Source organism: Acanthopagrus latus, chromosome 6 (genome assembly GCF_904848185.1).
Source record: "Acanthopagrus latus isolate v.2019 chromosome 6, fAcaLat1.1, whole genome shotgun sequence".
Taxonomy (NCBI): Eukaryota; Metazoa; Chordata; class Actinopteri; order Spariformes; family Sparidae; genus Acanthopagrus; species Acanthopagrus latus.
The window spans coordinates 23,039,303-23,064,198 of record NC_051044.1 but is presented as its reverse complement, the minus strand read 5'-3'; the positions used below and the strand labels follow the sequence as shown (position 1 = coordinate 23,064,198).

The 24,896-nt window shown below is 45.2% G+C and overlaps 1 protein-coding gene across 5 annotated transcripts in view; it reads right to left on the bottom strand.

Annotated features, from left to right (window-relative positions):
* Nucleotides 1-24,896, bottom strand: part of celf4 (CUGBP, Elav-like family member 4) — a 93,633-nt gene that overhangs the window by 46,533 nt on the left and 22,204 nt on the right. For all 5 annotated transcript variants that reach the window (XM_037100094.1, XM_037100098.1, XM_037100095.1 and 2 more), the window contains exon 2: nt 21,749-21,831. In XM_037100094.1, the coding sequence (XP_036955989.1) occupies nt 21,749-21,831 (83 nt within the window). The remainder of the gene's footprint in view (nt 1-21,748; nt 21,832-24,896) is intronic.

Here is a 24,896-nt window from a genome sequence, read left to right as displayed (position 1 = left end):
GATAGCATGGATATGGAAGAACCCAAGTTAGAAGGAAGGCTTTCATGCCGGTAAATTTCAATGGGAGCTTTTTTTAGCGCTCACTAAACAAATCATCGGGGTTGATTTAATCGACTTCTAAAACAGCACGCGAAAGCCTTGTCTGAACACAAGTACATGTCAGCGAAATCTTTAATTGTTTTCGAAAGAGCGTGAAATGGACACACAGCGTGGCCCCCGTAAGGACGTGTGACATGCGGGGAACTCGTCATGCACACAAATACCAGCTCACCTGATCTCAGAAGGAGCATTTATCAGTGGCTCTCGCCGAGACTACCCACACAGCCCGAAAAGACAATCGTCGGTGTTCCCCCTACCTTCTCACCTGTCCTCCCCTGCTCCTTTGTTCCTCTCCTCTTGTCCTCTTTTACTCCCCTGTTGGCTCCCCCCTCTCCCCCCTACCTCTTGCCTTTGCTAATGAGCAGGGTAATCACGGTTGGCCAAGGCCAAAGGGAGAGGGGGAGGTTGAGGAGGAGAAGACAAAATAGGAGGAGAGAAGGAGGAGACCCTGCCTAGTCTAGCCTGGTGCTCCAGATAGTATTAGTTCTCTCCTTTTCTCTCCCTCTCTCTCCCTGACACATAGCCCTACGCTTAATTAAACATGCCTCGGAGGGACGCAGAGAGAGAGAGAGAGAGAGAGAGAGAGAGAGAGAGAGGGAGAGAGAGACCTACACAGAGTTGAGAGTGTGGAGAGAGAGAGGGGGAGAGATAGAGGAGAAAGTGAGTGCATGTTGGCAAAGAGTTAGAGGAAGGGAGCGGGAAAAGTGAGGGTGATGCAAATGCAGAGAGAGAGGCAGATAAGAAACTGGTGATGGAGTGTGAGAGAGGGGGAGATGGGGAGGGTGAGGGGAAAGGTAGGGAGATATGGCGGGGCGGGTGGAAGGGTGGGTGGCTAGTGAGCCAGAGAGCGAGAGAGAGAGAGAGAGAGAGAGAGAGATGGAGATAGAGGGTGGAGCTGGAGGGGGTTCGGAGCGAGGTAAGAGAGCTGGGGATGAGGACATCTTCAGGAGGAAAAAAAAACCGAGCAAGGTCTGACGGAGACAAAAAGGAATTAAAGGCTGGAGAAGAGCGAGGGAGAATGGGATTACTATAATATATGAAAATAATAGCAAAGAGGCTCCCATGAGACTGTGGAGTACCCGCGCCAGAGAAACCAAAGTACTGAACATGGCGCCTCGGAATAATATATCTGCATGCTCATTTCAGACCAGCAAGTGAGATGAAAGCGAGACGAAAATCCAAAGTGGTGAAAGCGCTGAAACTTATTGATGACTTGACGACATTAAAGAGGACCTATTAGGCTTTTTTTTGTTGTTCCCTTTTGTTTTCTTTATGTTCTTGTGCATTATAAAAGATCTTCAAAGTCAAAAAGGTCAAGTCCGCACAAGCAGGAGCCCCTCTCTCCCACAGAAAACACTGCTCCTCAAACACCTCGTCGGTAGTCCTGCCTTTAACTCTGTGACTTCACGACATCACACTACGTCACCATGTCACGTGTTTGCATTATTTATTCGCAGCAGTTAGTTCGGCACGTAAGACTTCATTTAGTGAAGCTGCTCTGTTGTTGTCGGGGGTGCTGGGTCAGGTGTGTGTGAGCTGACCAGTTGGAGCAGACTGGGTATGTGTCAGTTCAAGCCTGTAGCACACTGAACACATCCAACAAGTCCTCCACATGAAACCTCTTTTCCCCTCTTATCTGTAGTGCAATTATTCATATTCAAACTGTTGTGGTGAGTTTAAGAGATATCAGTCGCCTTCTGTTGAATATAACTGAACTGGATGTGACTCAACTTGTGGTGCACAAAGTGCCATAACATAACATTTAAAAAACTCAAGAAATCATGGTTTGAGGTCAAGTTGAGCATGATAAATGTGGCATCATGTAGTAAAAGTGTCTGTGACGCTGTGATCCTCCCCTCTCAGTGAAGTCACTCAGTGCAGAAACAAGTGATGTGGGGCGGAGTGGCTGAGGCAGAGACACCATTCACCCTGTTACAAGACTCTGTACCATCAACATGATTTTGAAGCTGACATTTTAATACAATTTATTTGTTTTAACTGACAGTTTGACACTGGAAATGAACTCTCTTCATTAACACCACCTCGCTCTCCTGTCGTAACGACGGCCGCGGGGCTTTGTCACTCTAACGTGAACAGAAGTTGTTTTGGGGCACTTGCTTAAGTGACTGCTATTATTGTTCTTCTTCAATGAGCGTCTCTACATATTAAACAGACTGAGTGAGTTAGTCAGGGTATGAGTACCAGAGTATGGTAATATTTTTCTGGAGAGTACAACCAGCGATGACAGGCGTCAAGATGCCACTCATATGTGGGCTTACACAGAAAACAAAAGGTGCAGGTGTCCCAGAAGTGGGACTAAACGAGATGTCATGTTTTATAATGAGGATGGTGGTGGAGGAAAGGTCATGGGTTCATTAAAATCAACAGGGTTTGCCCTTTGTCAGCATGAATGTGCTCGGCAGATTGTTTGGAACGCTGCCCATTAAATGATAAAATATCTTGTAAAGTTAACTTGAGTATCCTCAACAAAGTTCACGGCAATCTTTTTTGGGATAGCAGTCGGGGTCAAGTGAAGACTGAGATTTTTAGGGTTCACCCTCTGGGGGGCATGAACATCCACAGAAAAAAAATGTAAAGAATCCCTGCTGTTACTTGTCAAGATACCTTTGTCATGGCCTGGAATGGTTAAAGCAACAGATCATCCATCTGACCAGTGGCAGACTCTGGATATCTGAGGGGCAAGGGCGAAGAAAATACAAAGGGCACCTGCTGTATGAGTCCACCAACACATCTGACTAAACACCACCGTGACCGTAAGGCAAAAACTGTGGTAGAGTTCTGCCTGTCATGTTCATGATTAACATAATTTTCTTCTTGACAGCAAACAGCTCGGCCACAGCCAATTCTTCACAGAGAAAAAAAAAACGACAAAAAAATGAATACATAAGGAGAAAACATACCTTTAATGAAGAGAATGAGCGACGACATGCTGCGGACCCATGCCAATTAGTGGGCTTTGCTGTTGTGAATAATAAACTAGGCTAATAACAGCACAATTATGAATGTGTAATCACATTAAGGGGACATGGAGACATGGCTTCAACCTGGTAATGATGACACGCAATTAGAGCGCAACTGTTATCTCCAGGATCATATCAATAATTCATCACTACACGGATTCTGTGTTTCCCAAAGATGACATCCAGCGATTAATAACGAGATACATGTGTGTCTATCTGTTCTCCAAATGCTGACAGTTGATGCTACGTAATTGGACAGAACTTTTTTCTGCAGTTTTGGGAAGGACTGAAAGAGTCGGAGGAGAAATGAAATAAAAAAAAAAACAAAACAAAACATAAAGGCCAAAGAGTTTCTGGATTTAATTAGGTGAATATCAGTTGCCAGACAGTTGCTAATGCTTACTAAGGCGTACCTATCCCTCTGACAGTAACCAAGTACCAAAAAAAGCAGAGTCAGGAAAAGGATACTTTGTCTTCATAAAATCAAGTAAGTATATAGCTCCTCATTACATCAGAAAGCAGGCGGCATCATGAAGTTCTCAGTGTATTTGACCTAAATGTGTACGTTCAGGCAATGGTGGGAAACCGGTTGTGACCGCACACAGCCGGATACTCTGTCAGCCTCCCTTTAGAGATTTATTTACCATCGTCCTGCTCCCAAGGCCATGTTATATAAGTTTATCCTCTAAAACCACACAGTACACCAGTCAAGACTGTGTCAGTTGGGGGGCCGAAATTACTCCTTGCAAAAGGCCCAAGGTATAACAAAAAATAAAAATTTGAAAACAACATTCAAAGAGCCGTACATTTGCTCCCACATATAAAACGACATTGTCAGCACAGCTTACGCAGGGAAACGAAACTAACTTTCCCAAAGTTTAATTAAGGAACAGGAGTATTGTCGTCGAGAGTCAACTGCCAGTCCCGACATCTGGGCTCTGTTGAAAGCACTGCAGCTTTCATGCTGCTACGAGCGTCTGCAGATTTCCTCAGCGGCCCGCCTCAATGGTGAAAAGAGAGGCGCGGCGAAATGAAAGAACCCCGCACTCCCAGGTCCTTAGCGTCGCGCGGAAAGACAAAGAGACAGGAAGGAGCGAAGACACGGCGACGGAGGGAGCGAGCCGCCTCAGACACACCAACGGGGTCTGTGTTATTCACCGCAAGTGACTGTGAAGCGCGTTGTACTTTTAAACTAATGAATACAGCCCTTAAGTCATGATGTAATGAGATCAAAAGAAGAAAAATAACAGAGAAATCCCAAAGAGGGAGCGAGGGGAGACAGCAAGGGCGTGAACGAGAAAAAGAGAAAGAAATGCTGTGTCATTATTGTTGACTCAGCACTCGTCGGGTAAACACACCAGGACTGCGCTCGTGCTGTCCAGTGTATGCACATATCCAGCTATAACTCACTGTTAAATTACTATTGATTCACCAGTGCGACTGCCTGCACGCCGCTCGCAAACAAAAGGATTTGTATATCAAAGTTCTGCTGGAAACTCTATAGATAACGTCGGACTGGAAAACAAGCCGTCCTCCATCTACCAGATGTGACTGATTATGATAATAAGATGATGATTTTCAGTGGAGGAAAACCTTTGGTACCGCCACTGTCAGTTCTGTTTTCCCATTTGCTTGCGACATCCATGAAGACTGTACATCTGTGTAGGATCCATGTCACCCTTCCTCCTTCGCTGTGTCTCAAATGGAGGGTTTATCATTGATGAAGTTGCAGGATGCTGAAATGCACAGTTTGTTAAAGCATTTGCAGCGCTGTCCAATAGCCAATTCCTGGATGGGTAGCTCTTTCCTGGTAAAAAAAAAAAAAAAAATCCTCTGGCGTGCAGTTAGCGATGGCACAAATAAAAGAACAACTGTGCGGTTAGTATGAGCAGGGGCATTAACCAAGGCGGAGGGAACAGAGAACTGAGCGCCATCTGCACAAGCCCACACTTGAAGCACAGAAAAACATTATTCGCTCAGAGGGAGGCGAAAAACAAGCTGTCTTTTGGTTTAAAGAAGAGTCAACATCAGCATTGCCGTTCCATGATGATGAAAACACCAACATGGTGACTGAGTGGTGCAGATTTCTTTTTCCTCCTGGAGTGACTGAACTGTCATTTATTAGCAGCGGCTCACGGTGACTTATATTATTAATTTGGATGAGTGCCTGGATTGAAATGCATTTATTTAGATGTATGGCTAAGTGCTAATAGTACAGTAGGCCCTGTGGTGAAGTTACTGGCCAGCAGATGCCATTAGTTGATGTAATGCTAATATTGGCAGAGCATCTCAGACAACATGTCTGCAGAGGTAATGTCATGGAAAAGTCAGTGTAACGCAGTGTAGATGTGACTGTCTCTGTGAATGCTGTCCCTCTCTCACACACCATCCTTAATCTGTTTTTGTGTTTGGCTCACTAGTGTCAGTAGTTTACTCCATGTCAGCTTGTTTGAGATTAAGGGAGCTGAGTGCCGGTGACACGCTTGCAAAGGGGTCCCGGGAAATATCAGTGCGATAACACAAAAAAGCGATGGCTTTCCGCGGCCAAAGGTGTCCCCGGAATCCATAAAAAGATAAACAGGAATGCTGGAGATTAGAATTTAAAAACACGCCGAGGTGAGGAAGCAGACGTTTTAATTATTAGTGTGCAGAGAGGGCTATTCACGGCAGTCATTAAAGCAGAAAATATACACTAGGTAGCTTACCGCTAAGTGCTCCTGCAAGAGCCATGTCGAACTTTTAAGTCCTTTACTGCCCAGGAAGATGTGTTACTGTTGGGTAAATGAATTATTGGTTGGACTGGATCCTTGCCAAAGACAACCTTGCTGTGGAACATGATTGTTAATTAGGTCTAGATGTGCTTTAGGGCTAACAAAACTGCACAAGCACCACATCTCCAACACCCGGCTGAGAATGCACCGCTACTGCAGCCTTTTTCTTAGCTTCCTTTGGTAGCTTTACAGGCCCCAACATCTGACTAACAACCTAAAAAAAAAAAAAACGCCCTTTAAACGCCCTTTAGCATTAAAAGCAGTTAATGCATGCCGCAGTTTAGCCATCTTTCATAAAATGCTAATATTCTGTTTTGCAGCCGGTGGGGAATTCATTTGTCTGTTTAATTTCACAGGTGCCCTTAACGCACCGATCAACAACAGGCGCTGCTCGTGAACAGGCGGCACCATCTGTGTGCGGGGAGTGCCAATGGCCCCGAAGTCTTCGCTCTTTGCCACCGCGCACTAAGACTCCATTAAGAAGCCTGGGTCCATGCATCTTTGGCCATCATTTATTTGGCAAAGGCAATTAAAAGGCTCCCCCACCCAAAGACAGCATGTGTGGTGGAAGCCACGTCTCCTCCCTTAATCACTGGTAGTAATTAGTTCCTGTGAGCGGTATCATTAGGTATCAGCGCCGGCGCAGTTGTCACAGGCAGCGCACGTCCGGGATGACAAAAGGAGATGGAGGCAGAAAGAGAATCGCCGCTGTAACGGGGGGAATCTAGGCGACTTCGAATCCTGTCCAAAAACGTTACAAGGTTGTCCCACGAGGGGCATAATCCATCAAAGTGATTTTTCTTCTCTCTGGGTCTCCCACCCCCTCCTGTTCCGCCCCCCTGTCTTCTTTGCAACGTAATCATTTTCCCCGCTCACAGGGTGTGACATTCATAAAGGATGCTGGTGGAGGTGGCGCATCTTGCCAAAGTTTGGGATGAGTTTTAGAGGTGTATTTACAGTGCGGGATTGCCAGAGGTGAGTTACAATGCTCCTCGGCAAACGTACCCTTTCTAACTGTCCTTTCTTGCCTACATCACCCCCCCCACTCTTCTTCTTTTCATCTTTTGTCCTGTTCGCCATTGATCAGTTATCGGAAAAGTACTCTACTCTTGGCTGTGTTTCCTTTGGAAGGCGATGGTCTCTGCAGCTCCAAGGTTCTGGCTTTGCATAGCATCGGTTGATCAAAGCGGCTGGATTATTGAGGTGAGATCAAACGGCGATGATAACAAAGAATCCCGAACTTGGAGCTGATCTGTACTAAACAGCTTGATTGAGGGTCCAAGACATCAGGTCCCGTCTTGATGACGAGGCGTTATTCTTCAGCACGAGGAGTCTGCAGGGTTCAGGACCCTGGGAACTCCCCTCGATGAGACTTAAAGACGCGTTGGATCGCACTCTGCGCACATTGCTACTTATTTAAGGAGGCAAATAATGTCCTCAGCAAAGTGGAGCGTGTGTTTGTGCTTCGTTTTCTCGGGTAGGGAGTTTGTCTCTCGGTGGAGTTCTGCTACAGTTTTTTTTTTTTTTGGTGGCAAGAACGCAGCTGTTCAGTCCCTTAAACACCTTTGGTTTACAGCAAGATATCCTTTATTCGGCATTTCTCTGGAGCCTCAGTGGAAATGTTGTTTACCTATACTCTTGACAAATATGCTAACAAGCTGTCTGAACATACAAACCTTATTATCACACAAACCTTGTGACTTAGTCTGGCTGACCCCCCCCCGCAGATATTATTCTTATTTCAATAATGGCGCAGCAAATTTTCGCTCCATTGACGTGCGAGCGCAGCGCATGTCACGCCACTTTGTCAAATATGTAGACAGAGTTAAAAACACACGCGCGCTAAAAAAGAGGCACGGGGAAGGCGGCGGAAAACAAACATCATCTGACAAGTTTGTGGCACATTTGGTTCAGACAGTGTGATTCCCTCTGGATCTGAGAGAGTGGTAGCGAGGAGAGGAGGTGTGGGAGAGGAGGGCACAGAGAGAGAGAGAGAGAGAGAGAGAGAGAGAGAGGCAGACAGAGTGAACTCCGTCAGAGCAATTGTTCTTCCATGTGGAAAGGTGACAAAAGAAAAGTGTGAAAGGGCTCACCGGAGGGAGGGGGTTACGGAAGGGAGGGATGGGGAAAGAGGAGAGATGGATTAGAAAAAAAAAGAGGGAAAAGTTGCTGTAGGAGGGTGAGAGGGACGGGTACAGTTGTTGCCCTTAAAGGAAAGTTCAGGGTTTTTTTTTGTTGTTGCAGTGTTCCTCTGAAGCTATTGTGAACCGGTAATCAGTAATCTCAGTAATCTTGAATTGGCCAAATCAACCTGTGTGTGGGTCCGTTGAGTAAAGATGGACGATGCATCTCCACTGACCGAAAAACCCGCAGAGACGAGCTCTGCCTCATCGCCCTGGTGTCGTCACCGGGGGGCCAGAGTCTACGCAGCTGTGATTATGTGTTGGTGCCGCCCCCACACCACTCTCCCCGCCATCATGACATCTCCCACTCTTTTTATATCATCAAATAATTAATTAAAAAAAAAAATGATGAGGTTTTAGTTTGGCCCATGTCGCATCTGCCGACATCTAGAGGGTACAGTTTACCTCTGTCCCATACTGCAGCAGGTTACCAGGAAACGATTGAGATGTTTTGGGCTTTGCTTTCATATCATCCGTTACTTTTAGCTCGTGTTCACTTTCAACTTAATTAAACTATGCATCCATCACTTTTAGTTCACTATTTCAACCAATTTCCTCTTAGCTATTTCAGCCACTAGCTACTGTGCCTAATGTAATCCAACGACTTTAATTCACTGTCTATTATTAGAATAATTAGCTTTAAACACAGTCATTTTTCAGGATTGCCTTTCACATACCAGCTGTTCTCACCCCCTCATATGTCAAACAAAGCTGTCTGGTCAGTGACCCGGCGCCTCTAAGTTCCCCTCTTGGTGCCGTAGAGCAAGAAAAGTGTGACTGGTGGTTGGTCAGGGTGGGTGGGTCATACACTGGACTGCCCCGGGCCTCTGGCCCTGTTTGTGACCGAGAGTCAAGAGGGATTTCTTCATATTTTATGTTACAGAAGTAAGTTCGCGTACGTAAATGTCATTATTCATGTGGCATGAGTTCTGTCAATTTAAGTCACTCACATTACGAGACTGAGTGACGTTATTTTAACCCAAACTATGAACTTTTGGAGTCATTTTGGAGCCTAAACCAAACTTCAACCGTTTGACAATATAAATGACATGAGTGATAATATAAGATCTTTTTATTCTGCAAGCTTTATTTGTAAGTCTAAGTAAGTCTACCTGGACGTTGCGTATTAAGATGTATCGCTAACTTGACCACAGAGACACAAACACACACAACACACACACACACACACACACAAACTCTTTGTCCCTCACAATTACTCTCTCTCTCTCTCTCTCTCTCTCTCTCTCTCTCACACACACACACACACACACACACACACGCGTTATGTTATGTCTGCCGGTCAGAGTTGATGCTCCCAGCAGTGGCTTTTCAGACCATAATGAAAGCTTGTGCACAAAGTCTGGCAGTGTGGACAAACACTCTCTCTGTTTCCCCACTCACTCATACACACACACACACACACACACACACACACACACACACACACACAGTGAATCACAAACACACACAGAGAAACACTTAAGTGGGTGAGTCAGAGCAACACTCTTCCCGTGTCTCACACACATAAACACTCACCCAGCAGAGGCGAGGCGAGGCGAGGCGAGCGGCAGGGCCCCTGCCAGGTTATATGGAGGGACAGAGTGTTCTGAGTTACTGCACAGTGCAGCCACTCTCCACGGCAGCACCATACAGAGTCCATAAAGCATGATGGATGGCCTATCATCATTTACCTCTTTGGTGACTTCTCAATGCTGTCACACCCCGCCAAGCACATGCAAGAGAGGTGAGACACACCAAAACAGACAAGGCAGAGGCAGAGGCAGAGCATAACGACGCAAACAAAAAAAAAAGAAAAAAGAAAGGCAATGCGGACAAAATGATGCTAAAAGAGGGATTAGAGAGAGTGACAGAGGGAGGGAGGAAGAGAAGGAGAGGGAAGACAGAGAGATGGATGAGGGAGCATCTTTGATGTTTGCTAGAATTAATGCGCACTCGGTCACATGCGTGCACACGCACACACACACATCTACTATCACAAAAGAACTGAACCATCCCCTGTCCCTTCTCTCCTTTGATGACAGCACCCCACACACGTAGAGGCTGTATTTAGAGCATGCAAAATCTACTGTCTCCTCTGCTCTGCTCTCCTCTCCATGCCACAGCAGAGGGACCAGGAGAAGGAGAGGAGAGAGCGAGACAGAAAGCGAGGGAAAGAGAGAGAGACAGCGATGGCGAGACAAAAAAAAAAAAAAAACAAGAAAAAAGAAAAACACCAGATGCGGTGGGATGACACAGTGATAGTTTCCATGTCAAAGCGGGTAAGATATCAAATGGTAGCAAAGAAAAAGACAAAGAGAAGGCAAGTAGAGGGTGTGTGTTTGTATGTGTTTGTGTGCGCGTCGTTGGGGAGGTGCTCTGTGGCTAGAACAGTAAATAACTTCCATGAGAACGAGTGGAGCCAGAGGGGGCACCGAGCTGAGTGCTACAGTGGAAAGTAAAACACGCGGTGCATTGTGATGGGGCTAAATCTGAGCTCTCTTGTGCTGGTTTAACCTCCTGACCCCAAGGCTGTCTTTCACTCACTTATGTTTCAGCCACGTATGCCATATGCTGCTCTTTTTTTTTTCTTTAAACGGGCACGCCAGTGTTTTAGACTGCACTTTTTTTTTTTTTAAAGTTGAATCACAGGGGACAGATCGAAAACACAGCAGTCTGAATGAATGCAGGAGGGTCCGATACCCTGACTTTTAGTCTACTGCATGGGTGAAGCTAATGGATTCTACATTGCTCAAAATGCTTTTGCTTTGACCTATATCTGGTGAGCTCAAAAGCTACATGACTCCAGTCTGTGACACAATCCTTTTGTTATACTTCTTTCACTTATCAGCCCTGATGGCATCAAGAACCTCCACTTCCTAAAAACATCACAATAAAAAAATCTGGGGGTTAGAAAGAAGTGAGTTTATCAGACCTCTGTAATATGCTTATCATTTCTGCTGCAGGCTAGCAGCTCATAGAAATATTAGCTGCTACTAGCATGGCCACAACTAACATGACCACCGCTAACATTGCTGCCACTGACAGGCTCCCCGCTGAAATGACAGCATCTAACATGACTGCCACTAGCATGACCGCCACTAGCATGACACACCTGAGTTGCCCACTCGTAGCGGCCCTAGCAAGCGCTACTGCAGCCTGTGCTTCAACTGAAAATGGCATTCGCATGATGGATGTGTCCGTTGCTAATACAGTATGAGACTTTCACCATACAATATGGCAGCATACCTGCTGATGCGTTATGTTGAAATAACCACCTGTACCAATTTTAAAGATAGCTAACATGAACATATTATCAAGTAAAAAATAACTGGCTGAGCAGTGCTCTCCATGAATGTTAAACATTTCCCCCTTTAAGAAAGCTGCGCTATACACACCCTGAGATACTTTTAATTAAAAACATATCCTTATATATATATCCACTTATATCATAAGTGTTGAAGGGGTTCGCAGCTGCTCACAGTGACTGATGTGATAAGTTGAAGCAGGTGTTTTGATCTGTTGAGTGAGAGAATCCCCACAGTGTTGTTGTTGTTGCACAGAACACTGGAAGAAAATGTTTCCAGCAGCCTTCTCGCCTTCATATGAACAGAAAGGGAGGGGGCGGGAGAGAAACACTGCATCTCTGGACAGTGCCTATTGATCGCCACCCGGCACACATCACCACAACTTTCACAAATTGCTATTGAGAAGTGACCTGTAATGCAATTACTGGCCAATCCGGGGCCTAGGCTGCCATCAATTATTAAAAGCTGCCTGAGTCGCGGCCCGCTATCCGGCCTCAGCTGGTGCGTTGTGTCATTATCACATCTGCCGGCCACCGGCTCGCCAGCTGCTGCAGCGGGGTCTGGAACAAGATTTCCAAGCGCCACTTCCCACTCTGTCGCACATATCAGATGATACGGCCAAACGAAGAAATTGAAATTGCTGCATTATATATTCCGGCGGCTACAGTGGAAGTGAGGTGGTGAAGGTCGCCGTAAAATGGGTTTTGGTTTTTTCCCGGCGCATTACCATTGAGCACGAGAATGGTATTTACAGAGGGGTAGGATCCCCTTGTGAAACACTGGGGTTAGTTTCCTTTATAAGAACTTTTGTAAGTAGAAAAACAACATTAATATTGCAGCGCGGCTCACCACTGGGTTCTAGTTTAAAAAAACGTTCAGCGTAGTCAATGCCAGCAACAAATCAATAGCCACTGTTTCTACCCCTAACCTGCTGCTTCTCGCTGACTGATAATAACTCCTCATATGTTCCCACTTTTCCATACTGTTAGCTCTCCTGTAATCACTTAAACATTCCTTGAATAGTCTCTGCCATCAGGGTTATGATGAAAGAAGACAGAGAAAACAGCAATGCAAGCATCGCATGATAATTGCCCTTTGCTTTGAACTGACACAATAATTTTTCTTTTAGTTGTTCTCATTATAAAAGCCCTTGTTCAAACTGGGCTTGTGATTTTTTTTCTCTCTCTCTGCAGTCATTGTGAAATAATTTATTTGTTATCTAGCTTTACACCAAAGTAGCACTTTAAATTACTTCCACCAAAGCAGCAGCATTGCATCTAGAAAGCAATTTAAGAAACCCTTGAATGTTTTTTTTCTGAAATTTGGAATGTGGACATTGTCATCCAAACACGCAGACGTGGAAAAATACATCTCTTACGTGGCATTGTTTTCCTTTCGCATGTTAGAATTTGGGCTGACATGTAAGAAAATGTCATTCTCCCATGTCGAAAGGCACATTTTACATGACATTTTTGTAATGGAAGCTATACCACATGTTGACTGAAGTCAGACGGTTTACTGTCAGCTGCTGTCATTTCACTTTAAAGTCACACCAGCATTTGGACTGATTGAAAATAATAAAAAGAACTTTAGACTAATACAGGGGGATGAGAGTGTACGCTGGGCCTCGTGCTGTACAGTAAAGCTGCAGGAGTCAGGTAAAGCCTGAGGAAAAGAAGTGGAAACCTCCTGAATGAAAACGTTCTCTCGCGCTTCAAAGCCTGATGGGAGCAGAGCAGAGCAGTTGAACCGCGCTAATGCATGACTGAAAAAAAAAAAAAAAAAATACACACAATGGCCCATAATATTCTCCAATGATCAATAAAACACCACTCTAATAGATACATTATATTGTAGGTGTGACTGATTTACTGCGTTTTATTGTTTTCGGTTATCTGTTCTCTGTTCCTCAACATTTAATGTGCACGGTAAATTAACTGAACAGACTACAATAAAAGCATCAGGCAGGACTGCACTTACTGCTGTGAAACGGCACACTGTACTGTATGTTTGTGTGTGTGTGTGTGTGTTTAGAAGGGGGGGGCATGAAAAAAGACAAGGAGATATAGCAGTGTGACATACAACTATATCTAAAAAAACAAACAAACAAAAAAAAAACATGAACTAAAACCTCTGTACTGGCAGGATATTTTCAAAGCAGCTGGAGTCAAGCTGACTCGACAGCATGAGCTTAAACTGTGACAATGGCAGTATGACCAGCTTATGGCGATACTTAAATATATGAACAATACGCGCAGCCAGGCACACACAGGTTAGGATGCTATTAAAGTTTTTTTTTTTTTAAATTGAGAAGTAGCTCCAGCTGCAGTCCCTCATGCTTCTGTCCTCTATCCAGTGACAGACACAACTGCTGCTAGGTTTATAACAATAACCACCAGTCATGCAAGAACTATCTGATTCTGAGCACATGAACCATGATGTGGCCATCAGGGAGAAGTTTGTGTCACTAACTTTTTTTTTCACTGTAACCAAAATTGCCTTTTTTTGCCACTTTCCATTCTGGTGAGTACATGGATGAGTCATAAAGTGCCAGCAGTGACATTAACGCTTGTAAATGCTCAGCGGAGCGGGCTCCTGAGGATGAAGACTCATCGGTGCGCTGCAAGGCTATGCTTTTTGTTGGATCAATACAAACCCAAGGAAAGGACAAGTTGATTTCAGACTGTGACAGTAGCTTGAGCCAGCAATAGATTGAGATGCTGAAAAAGAGCTACGGCACCTCTGAAATTTCTGAAGTGGGGACATGCTTTTAGAGCAAATACAAAAACACTTGGATCACCCAATATTGGCACTTACCAGAGGTGTCTTGAATTGCTCAGACAGTTCAATCCATTCCTGTAGAGAGCGCATCACACTCTTTAGGACTGCTGGAAGAGGACTCTGCCTTCTCTGTCAGCAACAATTTGTGTTAGATTTGCTTAAAAGGAAGCAATACGTGCTCTTTGAAATTATGATACATCAAGCCTAGACTGCACACGTCCCAGTGGAGCGTAGTAATGGGTCATTTTGCCTAATTCTTATTTCTGAATAGTAACACTGGGGAGGCCGAAACTTCAAACTCTCCTTTTTAAATGAGTCTACTGTACGATCGCAAACTGGGTTATGAGATCGCATGCAGCGCAATATGGCTCGGTCGTATAAAGGTATGTCATTTCACATATGGATCATAAATCTATTGGCCCAGCGGGTAGCATGCACCACTTCCAAAATTAGTTGGATTATTGGACTAAAGTGAACTGCTGCCTCCAGACAGATGATTTTTTCTCATTTGTACAATCTGCTCAAATTCCACTTGGCAATGGGAGGTTGTAACATCAGGCCCGGAGCCCGATCATAATGGAAGCATTCAGACTTTATATGACAAAAGACGGTGTGTGGGCTTGTAATGATCTTTGTTACAATTATGGCACCGCTCATGCTTCACTCCTAAAGGGATATAACCAGAACGGCGCCACGGACAAAAGTATTGGGACGCACGGACACCACATTTAATGGTTTATTGGAACATTTCGGTCGCATTAAGTGACCGTTTTACAGTACAGTGTTCACTTCTTGAATTTGAGGAATCGCTACCTCATCACGGTTGTAGTTGCCTTCCATTGTCTTGTAAAGATGTGCACATGATCCTCGAGACAAAGTATTTCATATGATGTGCCGTAGTGAGTCAGTTTCAGAAAGTTAGACACATTGGCAGTCACAGTCTCACCAGCTCCAACATGAGAGCGGTGTCGGGGACGGGTCGGACAAGCACTCTGCTTGGATTATAGTAGCAGATTAAACCCATATGGGCTGGGCACCATGTGGTGGAGAGCACAAATCAATAAATGAATCAATCAAACCAAAACCAGGAGCATTTATCTCCTGCTATGAAAGATTCCATTCTTCCAGGTCGGCTTTCCCCAAGACTTTGGAACATGGTCGCAGGAATTTGCCTCCATTCAGCCACAAGAGGATTAGTGTCTGAAAAGTCACGCCAATTGTCGAAGTGCCTTGAACATTGACATTCTATTTGATGGCCACAAAGGGGTGACTCTACTGGTTAAAAAAAGAAGGTGATGATATGATGATGGTATGTAATCTTATGAGAAAATGACCCTACTTCTAACTTGATTTACAAGCTCAGTGAACATTTTCCTTACGAGTTAATGGTCTCAATCACTGGTTTCAAGCCTATCTTAATACAACATTGTGTTCACTTTGTAAATGTTGGTCCCATTTAGATTAAAATAGACAATAAAGCAGGGCAAACTAAGTCACTGCCACAGTAGTGGCTTCTCAGTTAGATCCAATTAGGATATACTCCCAAGCTTCGTCCCCTCACTAAATATGATCACGTCTGGCTTCAAAGATGACCCTAATGCCATACTTATATGGCTTTTTATAACGGTAGCTCACGGACAATGGGTGATGTCACAGTGGATTTACACTTTGTTTCCGACTCATCCCAAAGGTGTTGGATGGCAGTAAGCTCACGGCCATGTTCAGACTAGTGAAGTTCTTCCACATTGTCATCGTCACGTTGAAACAGGAAAAGCCCTTTCACCAACTGTTGCCACGTAGTTGGAATCACAGTACTTTCTCAAATGTCACTGCGTGCTGTGGCAATAAATTAAACTAAGTGGCGTCGCTCAACAGCAAAATACAGCCTTAGACCAAAAGTTGTGCAGACAAGGTCACATAGTGTCATCAAATAAAACTTCTCTCTCGGCTGTGAGAAGAAAAACACAAGAAAATCAATCAGCTATGATGAGTTGATCGACGAACTGGATTTAATTTATTTCAGATGCCATTTTTTTTTCAGGACGTCTTTCTGTCTGGTTGCGAAGACTCGTTTGAATTTTCATTGCAGGCTCACGACCTGCCAGACTCAGGCTGCATACCGCCCCACTTAAAAGCTTTGCTCGGGTTTGGACACTGGATGCTGACTCCTCCTGCCAGTGCCTGCTGTTCTCTCTTTCTGTTGTTGCACTGTGATAAGTTGCTCATTAGATCATTTAGTTGACAAAATATGTGGGGTTTTTTTGAGGAATGTTTCCCTATTGATGCTGCGTGCTGGTGCCGTTCGGGTCTAGAACTTGCTAGTGCATCATTCCGGCATACTGTCAATGACCGTGGATTCATTAATTGGAGGGTGTTATGTGGCAAATGGTTTTCTTTAGGATAAGGGTGATTAGGATGGTTGATGAGGTGATGGCTTGGGGAGAGGGAGGGGATGTTTTAGCTCCGGGGCCCTCGGCATTATTCATGTGGACGTGCAGCTATGCCTCCTGCACACTGCACCACTAATCTAAATCTACAAGAAGGAGTGGAATACTGTACTTGTGCAACACTTAGTGGAAACAAATCATAACCGAGCACCATCAACAACCTCCCCCGCCCCCTCCAAACACCCCTTCACCTACTTCACCTGGGGAGCCTGGCAGTTATCGACCAATGAGGGGCGACTTATTGAGAAAAAGCTGCCATGAAACTGGGTCGCGGGAGCCAATCAATGCCATGGATTTCTTGCCCTGGCATTATCTCAACTGAGAGGGGGCGGTGGTGGTGGTGGTGGTGGTGGTGGTGGGGGGGTTTGCGAAAAAAGAAACAGACACAAATCAGTCCTTATGGAGGCACCTCGACTATACCTCTCCTCCCACTCCCTCCATCCACCCACACTCTCCAACCTGCCATCATCAACCCCTTCCTCCGTCCTCCCCTCTGCTATTCATTTGCTTTTCCGTCTTTTCTGTTGTTTGTTTGCCCCTGGGCTGAAAACTCTGTGTGTATGCTCCATTATGTATGTGTGTGTTAGTGTGCGTGTGTGTGTGCGTGTGTGTGCGAGAGCGCTCTGAAATGACGCATTGATTCACAGTGTTCTATATTTTCTCATCTGGCTCACTATTACAGTGCGAGTCAATCGACGCCATAATTCTCTCTGCCTCTCTCTCTCTCTTTATACTTTCTCCCTGTTTCTCTCCCTCTCTCTCTCTTTCTCTCTCTCTCTCTCTTTTTTCTATGACTATCAGAGTATCATGTTGTTGAATGGAAGTGTTTACGAGGAGTGTTGTATTGCCGTTACAGGAGACGGGGTTTGGAGTATCAGCGGTGTGTTTTGTACCTGTGCGTGCCAGTGTGTATTTCTGTGTATCACATCCTAACTCGGAACACGGTGTTAAGTATTCAGGAGTGCATGCTCCTTTTCGTGCACCGTGCGGGGGCATGTGATAGTGCCGAGGCCTATACTGTACATCTGACAGCGCGTCTGAGCAGATGCCAGATACCTTTTGTTATTTATAAAATATATATATATATATATATTTTGAGTGAGTATTTATACGTGTGAGGGAGGCTTTGCTGGTGGGTATTTGCACCCTGTGGTTTGTACGCGCGCTGCACTAGCTCGAGCTCTGCAACTCCACCCTGTGACCCACACGTACACGCGCAACCGCACGCACGTGCGCACACAGCAACACATCCTCCCACTTGTGAGGACTTTTGCCAGAATCAATAGAGGCTTTTTAATGCCTCCTGCTGTAGTACGAGTCTGAAACTGGAGCGCGAGATCACAAAATATGGCAGCCAGGGCCCGGCGTTTGGGACGCGCCCCATTTTAGGCCTGTCTCATGCCACTATCTCCAGAAAAAAAAACAAAAAAACCTCCTATTTACTTGCTTCAAATTAGGCATCAAAATGTCTTTACTGCTTCCAACTTGCATTGCATTGACTGTGTTGTTCACCTGTGTGTTTCCAGGAGAGGACACCCATGTCACTTCTGGTAGTTTTTCTTCTTTTTGGTAACTTTTTGTAGGTTTACTATAACTCCGAAGGTGCAGCAGTTTGTTTTTAAACTTCACCTGAACGTCGGTATTTTGTTCATGCCGGAGATATAAAGGAGCTGTCTAAATCCTTCCAAAGATTCCTGCCGAAACATATTAGATTAATTTGCATACAGACTCAACTGTCTGAGGTAAAAAGTGCAGCGCGCTAAAATAAGCTCAGTGTGGGAACATTTCCCCCGGAAAGGCAACAAAGTCATATTTAAGTTAAAATGTGTGATGCTACTCTACAGTACTACCGGATGCTAGAGGATCACATTGATGCTAGCTGGAGGGGGGAAATAAGCGCGCCGGTTGGTGGAGAGACAGTATAGGCTGCCAATCAGCGTGCTGGAGGAGAGGAGTTATTTCAGTGACGTTACCTCAAGCTCCAGCACGATCAAGTGCTACTGCGATTAAACGCCTGGAAAAGCACTTTTAGAAGAAGAACGGTGAGCTAAAAGTCAAGTTAGCTGGGGCAAGCAAGTTAGTGTTAGCTCTGACAAGAAGTTATAACTACCTGTAACATACATGAGATGCAGTCCAGTGCTGGCACAGCAATGGAACCAAGTGTGGAAATGCACATAAGACTAGTGTGCACCTCAATCGCCACGTCTCCGTCCGGCACATGTCCGCGCCTCTTATTTTGCCTCCATTTTACCCTTTAAATGAAACTGACATCCCTATATGGGACATATTCAAAATAATATAGGGAATGGAGGCTCATTGTAACTCACGTATGCACTGTCCTGCTGTATAACCTTGAAGAAAGTACCCAAATAAAATAAACATCAGATCTGATTGGCAGAAACTCACGATTAAAGTGGATTAGTGGATAAACTTGGATTGAGATCTGGAGCAGGAAACACTTTGGATATTGACACTTTTTTTCTGAATCCTTTGAAAGCCGTCATTAACAACAGTCTCTCCATATCGAGGCTGACTTTGTGGCCCCATGTCAGCATTTGGCCCCTCTGGGCCTGCGATGGGAGGTGTCTTCAATGAACCAGAGAGTTTTTTTTTTGTCATTCAAAATTTTTTTTTCCGAATATCCTCAATCGATGCAGTAACACTGGTTTCCATGTCAGTAGAGTTGATTTAATTATGCCGGCAGAAGCGTATTCTCCGTCAGCGTAGTCTCGTGTAGTCGTAGTTTGTAGCATCGCGATGGAACGAGGGATGTGAAAACAATTTGTCATCCATCACGAGCCGTTCAATGTCAGTGTCACTTTAACATCAGTGCGTTTGCTTGCCGCTTGTTTACCCAAAGTCTCTCCTGACACTGCACGGGCTCAGTTGCACACACACGCATGCACGTACACACACACACAAACACGCACGCACACAAGCCAGCCCTCAGTACTTTGTCTGAGCTACACTAACAGCCTACAGCCATGCTTACAGGGCATTTCCACCAGGAAGCCAAATCCCCTCTCCTCTCGGCTCACCTGGCAGCGAGAGAGAGAGAGAGAGAGAAAAGACCGCAGCAGAAAACTTTTTACATGTAAGGGTTGGGGAGCAACTTTGACGATAAAAAGCGCATCAGGACGTGAAGTGAAGGGGAAAGAGGCTTTAAGGGGGGGAAAAAAGGGATTTCATTTGCAGGGTTTTGCTTGTGTTGGCCTGTGAGTGGGGGATTGATAGAGGATTGAAGGAAGGGGGAGAAGAAAGGTGGATGGGAAAAGACAAAAAAAAGAGGAGGAAAGAGGGTGTACTTGTGTGCCATAAAACGTCCCACTGCTTTTCTCAGGGCCAAGTCCTCGCTCTGTTTCTAATGAACTCATTTATTCTGTTTTGCTGGCTTTGCCTCCACCAGCAACAAAAGACAGACACTCCTGGTCTGCCTGTGCGAACGCTCTGCTTCAGGGTTTGTTGAGCATCTAGGTCTGTCCTGTGGCATTACCTCTGTTTACTTAACGCTCACCATCGATCAAATGCAAACCTGAGACTGTCCTCCTTTGGCAAAGGCATCGCTAATTAGCATTTCCTTCTTAAACAACGTTGATTGGAAGTGACTGATTAAATTTATTTGCTGTTAATCTACGTAGCGTGCGGAGCCAAATGCAGCCTCTTTCCCTTAAAGATGTTGGGACGGAATCCTTAAAAAAATAAATAAATAAATTTAAAAAAATAAAAATAAAAAAAAAAACAAGAAAAAGAAAGGTTGTTTTTGCTCCGGTATCTTCTGGTCCGTGTCAAACAATAGCAACAAAGGCAAAAAAACATCAATCGGCAGTACATTTTTGTGTGAACACGAAAATCGCATTCTGGTTTTGGCCAAATATTTAATCTCTCCTACTCTCTCCCTCTCTCTCTCTCTCTCTCTCTCTCTCTCTCTCTGTATGTCTCTGTCTCTCCCTCCCTCTTTCTTTCTGAATAATATGCCACTGGGAAGTGAAAGAAGAAAAAAAAAAAAAAAAAAGGAAAAACTGAGAGCACGGATCCCCACTCCTCCGCTCTTCTCGGCTGCACGTCTGTGATGTCATAATCACTCACATCAAAGGCTGTGCGCTCAACACGGCGACTGTCAGCTTCCCTGGAGGCGTCATTAAAAACGAACAGAGCAAACCGAGCCAGGCCTGACAGAGACGCATCAAAACTTCCCGACGCGCACACACACGCACGCATGCGCGGGCGGGTACGTGCACACACGCTCACACACACATTCACATTCACATATCTATAATCATGAAATCATGTATACACTAAAGAAAAATGCTCACAAAGCACATAATCCCACACACACACACACACGCTAACAATTGAATTTTCTCCCTCTTCTCTATGACAGTGTCAAAAAACCTCTCGTTCCAGCATGTGTGAATGGGAGACGAGCTGTAAAAAAAAAAAAAACAAAAAAAAAAACGGGACACGCGTTGCTTCCAGCTGCATCGTGCATGTGAGTGGTAACATCCCCGGCATGTGAACATCTGTCGCGGAGATGTGGCGTCGTGATGCACATTCATGACGCTCGCTCGTGTTGTCGTTGCCAGTCCGGGTGCGTAATGCGGAGCGCACACACACATGTACAAATAGCCTACATCCACCCGCTCACCCGCTTTTCATCCCTCTTCCTCTGTCTGTCTATCTCACTCTCGCTCTCTCTCTCTCTCTCTCTCTCTCTCTCTCTCTCACACACACACACACACACACACACTTGCCCACACACGTGAACGCAGAGGCACACACTCATTTACACAAACTGAAGGAAGGACTATAAATAGTATGCCTATGATGCGATGCTGTGTGTGGTTTCTCCCTATGGGTTTGTGTGTGTGACTGTCAAAGTGAAGAGAGAGGGAGGCAGTGAAAGAGAGGCGGTGGGGTGGGTGGGTTTTGGGGGGGGGGCAGAGGAAGAAGAAGACGGATATTTAAGGGAAAGAAGGGCTGTGCTCATGTCTGGTGCACAGCCAGTGATAAACAGTACATGACAAGCATGGCAGAGGCAGTCCGTCCCCTTTGATTTGATATGAATATATGGCATTATATGCTAGAAATGAGCATCTGCGTTTGTGCCGGAGAGGAATCCAAGACGTTTTTATGTAAGATTTAGCTTCTGGGTCGACATGGCGTTCCTCGTGTACGACTTACCCCTGGCAGGGTCTTCTGCTCGTGCAATGCATTCTGGGCTTTCAGGGCCGACTCTCTGGCACAGTAGGTGAGGAAGGCACAGCCTGAAATACAGCGAGAGAGAGAAAGACAGAGAGATAATTATGTTATGTGAACTGGGGGACAGAGATGGAGACGGCAGCCATGGGAGGGGGCTGCACCAATCGCCAGCAAATTGCCAAAAACAACACGTACACACACACACACGCACACACACACACACACGCACACACTCACTCGCATACACAGAGTGAGCCTGCAGCTATAGCTCTGAAACTCTGTCTACATGGCCGCACTGGGAATTTGCCTGTGTGTGTGTGTGTGTGTGTGTGTGTGTGTGTGTGTGTGTGTGTGTGTGTGTGTGTGTGTTTGTGCACAGTGAACAGTATTCCAGCGACTGAACAAACGGAGCGTTCCTGTGTACACAATCCAGACGCATGCAAAGGAAGACATGAAAGTGAGGCGAAGAGCTGCGGCTCCGCAGAAGTGGCGATTTGTGCATTCTGTTGCGTGAGGAGCCATTCTGCCCGCAAAACACATCAAATCTGACTGAGCTCGCTCCCTGGCAGTCTGAAATAGCAGTTATCCATTCGTCCATCGCACTCTTCTGGCTGCTGTGACAGGGATAGACATTTCCCTGACAGCTTCTCTCTCTCTCTTTCTCTCTCTCACCCACCCCACCCCTTGCCTCCCTCCCTCCACCCTTCATTTCTCCGTCTCTCTGCTCCATATGTTCCAAGACTACCCACAATCCTCGGTTTTGTTAGCACCTGGGCTGACATGTGGGGGTGGAAGGAAGATGGAGACGCAGGAGGCAGGGAAGAGGAAGACGAAGGAGCCGCGGGGAACGTGTACGCCGTTCCCTCGCCACCCCCTGTTGACAGCGAGGCGCGCGCCACTGTCAGAGAGCTGACAAACTGTCAATCTGCAGATCAAGGCTAATGATTCATGTGTTTGACAGTTTAATAAAACACTTACAGAGACAATTGCACAATAGGCAAATGTTCCTCACACTGTACACGCACTTGTTTTGCCAGCTTGCGCCGGGTTTTTTCTACTGAACGAAAAATAAAAAAGGAGGAATCATTTTTTAATTGAATTTAAATAAATTCAGAGAAAGAGAAAAAAGTGATCATCCACCAGGGACGACTGTTCTTTGCGTCTGTGCAACGATAATATTAGCAGACATTCAAAAAAAGAGGTTTTTTTTTAAGTGTCCAACGAGGTAGACATTACAGCGGCAAAAACCCCCCAAAATGTTAATGCGCTTTGTTTTGGCAAATTTTTTTTTCTTTCATTTTTTTTTAGATCACAGAAGTCTCCATGCAGACACTGACAAACTGTTCCCCGCTGCCATGCAACTAACATGAGCACAGAGAGACAAAAGAACCACAGTTTGTTCCAGGAACATCAAGGGCTGAGCAGGCGATTATCACAGACCCCTCCCCACCCAAAAAAACACACAAACACGGTGCAGTTTAAAGCAGGCACACTCCTCTTATAGCTCTTCCCAGTCCTGCTTTGCTTTTGTCCTTTTTTGCATACTGGGGGCTATTTATCGTCGAGTGCGGCGCCATGTTCTGTATGTAGGAGCAGCGAGGCCTCCCATCCTCTCGGCTCCGTGTCTTTAACCCCCAGGTCGTCCTGATGGCGGGACACAGGGGAGCTCCGCCTGTTGGTGTTTTTAATTAACGGGTCTCTCTCTCATTAGGCCGAGTGGGAGCTGGCCGCTGACAGCTTGGCTACCTCCCCGTCCTCTCCGGGGCCCGTCATGTTAACGCTACATGCTGACGCTGTCCCACAGGAAGCGCACACGAGACTCTGATTCACACGCCTGACACTCAACCTTGCATGTATGGAGTGCAGGCATCCGGTATTTAGATCCAGCAGTGCAAATATCCGGTGGTATAGCACCGGTGTATATTGTGTTTTTGTGTTACAACAAGAAACATACAATAATGCTACCTGATTATTTTTTTTTAATTACCTTACAAGGTTATATTGTTGGTTTGCGTATTCGCCGAATTACAAAATGTTAATTGTTAATGTATTGATAGAGTTGGTCAGTGTCTTTCATTTGTTCTTCTACAATGTCCACTCTGTTTCTGTACAGTATCCAACTGTACGGTAGCGTAAAAAAACTCCCAAATACTTCTGGTTGTGCTCAGGCACTCGCAGCACTTGGTTGAGTTTGTGGTCTTTGTTTATTACGGACTCCGTCCACCCCGACCACCGCGCACAATCCAAACGTAGCACTTCCTACACTTGAGAAAAAGGGAACTCCATCCAGTCAGCTATAAATCTTCTCACATTAAAAAATGAGTTCTTATAAACACACCTCATGTTCTCAATGTGTGGGTCTTTTCACATTATTATGTTAATCGCGTAAAAGTGTTTTTTTTCCATTCAACACAGTGATCCAGAAATTGTCCATGTTGAGGAGTTTCTTCCGTTGGTATTTTTCGTCACAGCTACATTCTCCACCTGTTGGAGTGGCGGAAGCTGGACGTTCCAACTATTCATTGGTTGCTTCTGGTTATTCTGACGTCTCTGCTCATTTGCTATCTCAGTTTTCTTCACTCTAAAATACAGCACATGACGACAGGGTTTGCGCTGGTGACCACGCTCCTGCAACGTCACGTGTTCGAGTCCACCAGGTTCCCTTTTCCCTCCCAAACTCCCCTTTTCCCCCACATTTCTTGTCAATTCTACACTACTGTCGCAGGATACCTTTATTGACGGTAACCAAGATATTTAAAAATTAAACTGATTAAGTTGATCAGGTTAATAATACTCTTATGATCACACTGTTATGATTATGTTGCTTCTTTAATCATTTTCATTTTATCATGACAACACAGGTTGCCAGTGCAATAACAGAATGGAAGAATTTCCTTGATGTGTTTGTAGGCTAGTCATGACTTGTGTAACTGATACGCCAAAAAAGTGACAAGACAAACAATAACAATGCTGAAGCTGTATTTGACTGGTAGTACGTAGACATCGCGGTTATGTTGTTTCTTTGAATTCTGTAGGCCATGACAAGCATGTGGTAAAAATATGATATCGTGACAGCCGAATATGCTGCATTAATTCAGTAAATGCATACGACCATAGGATAGTAACTGAA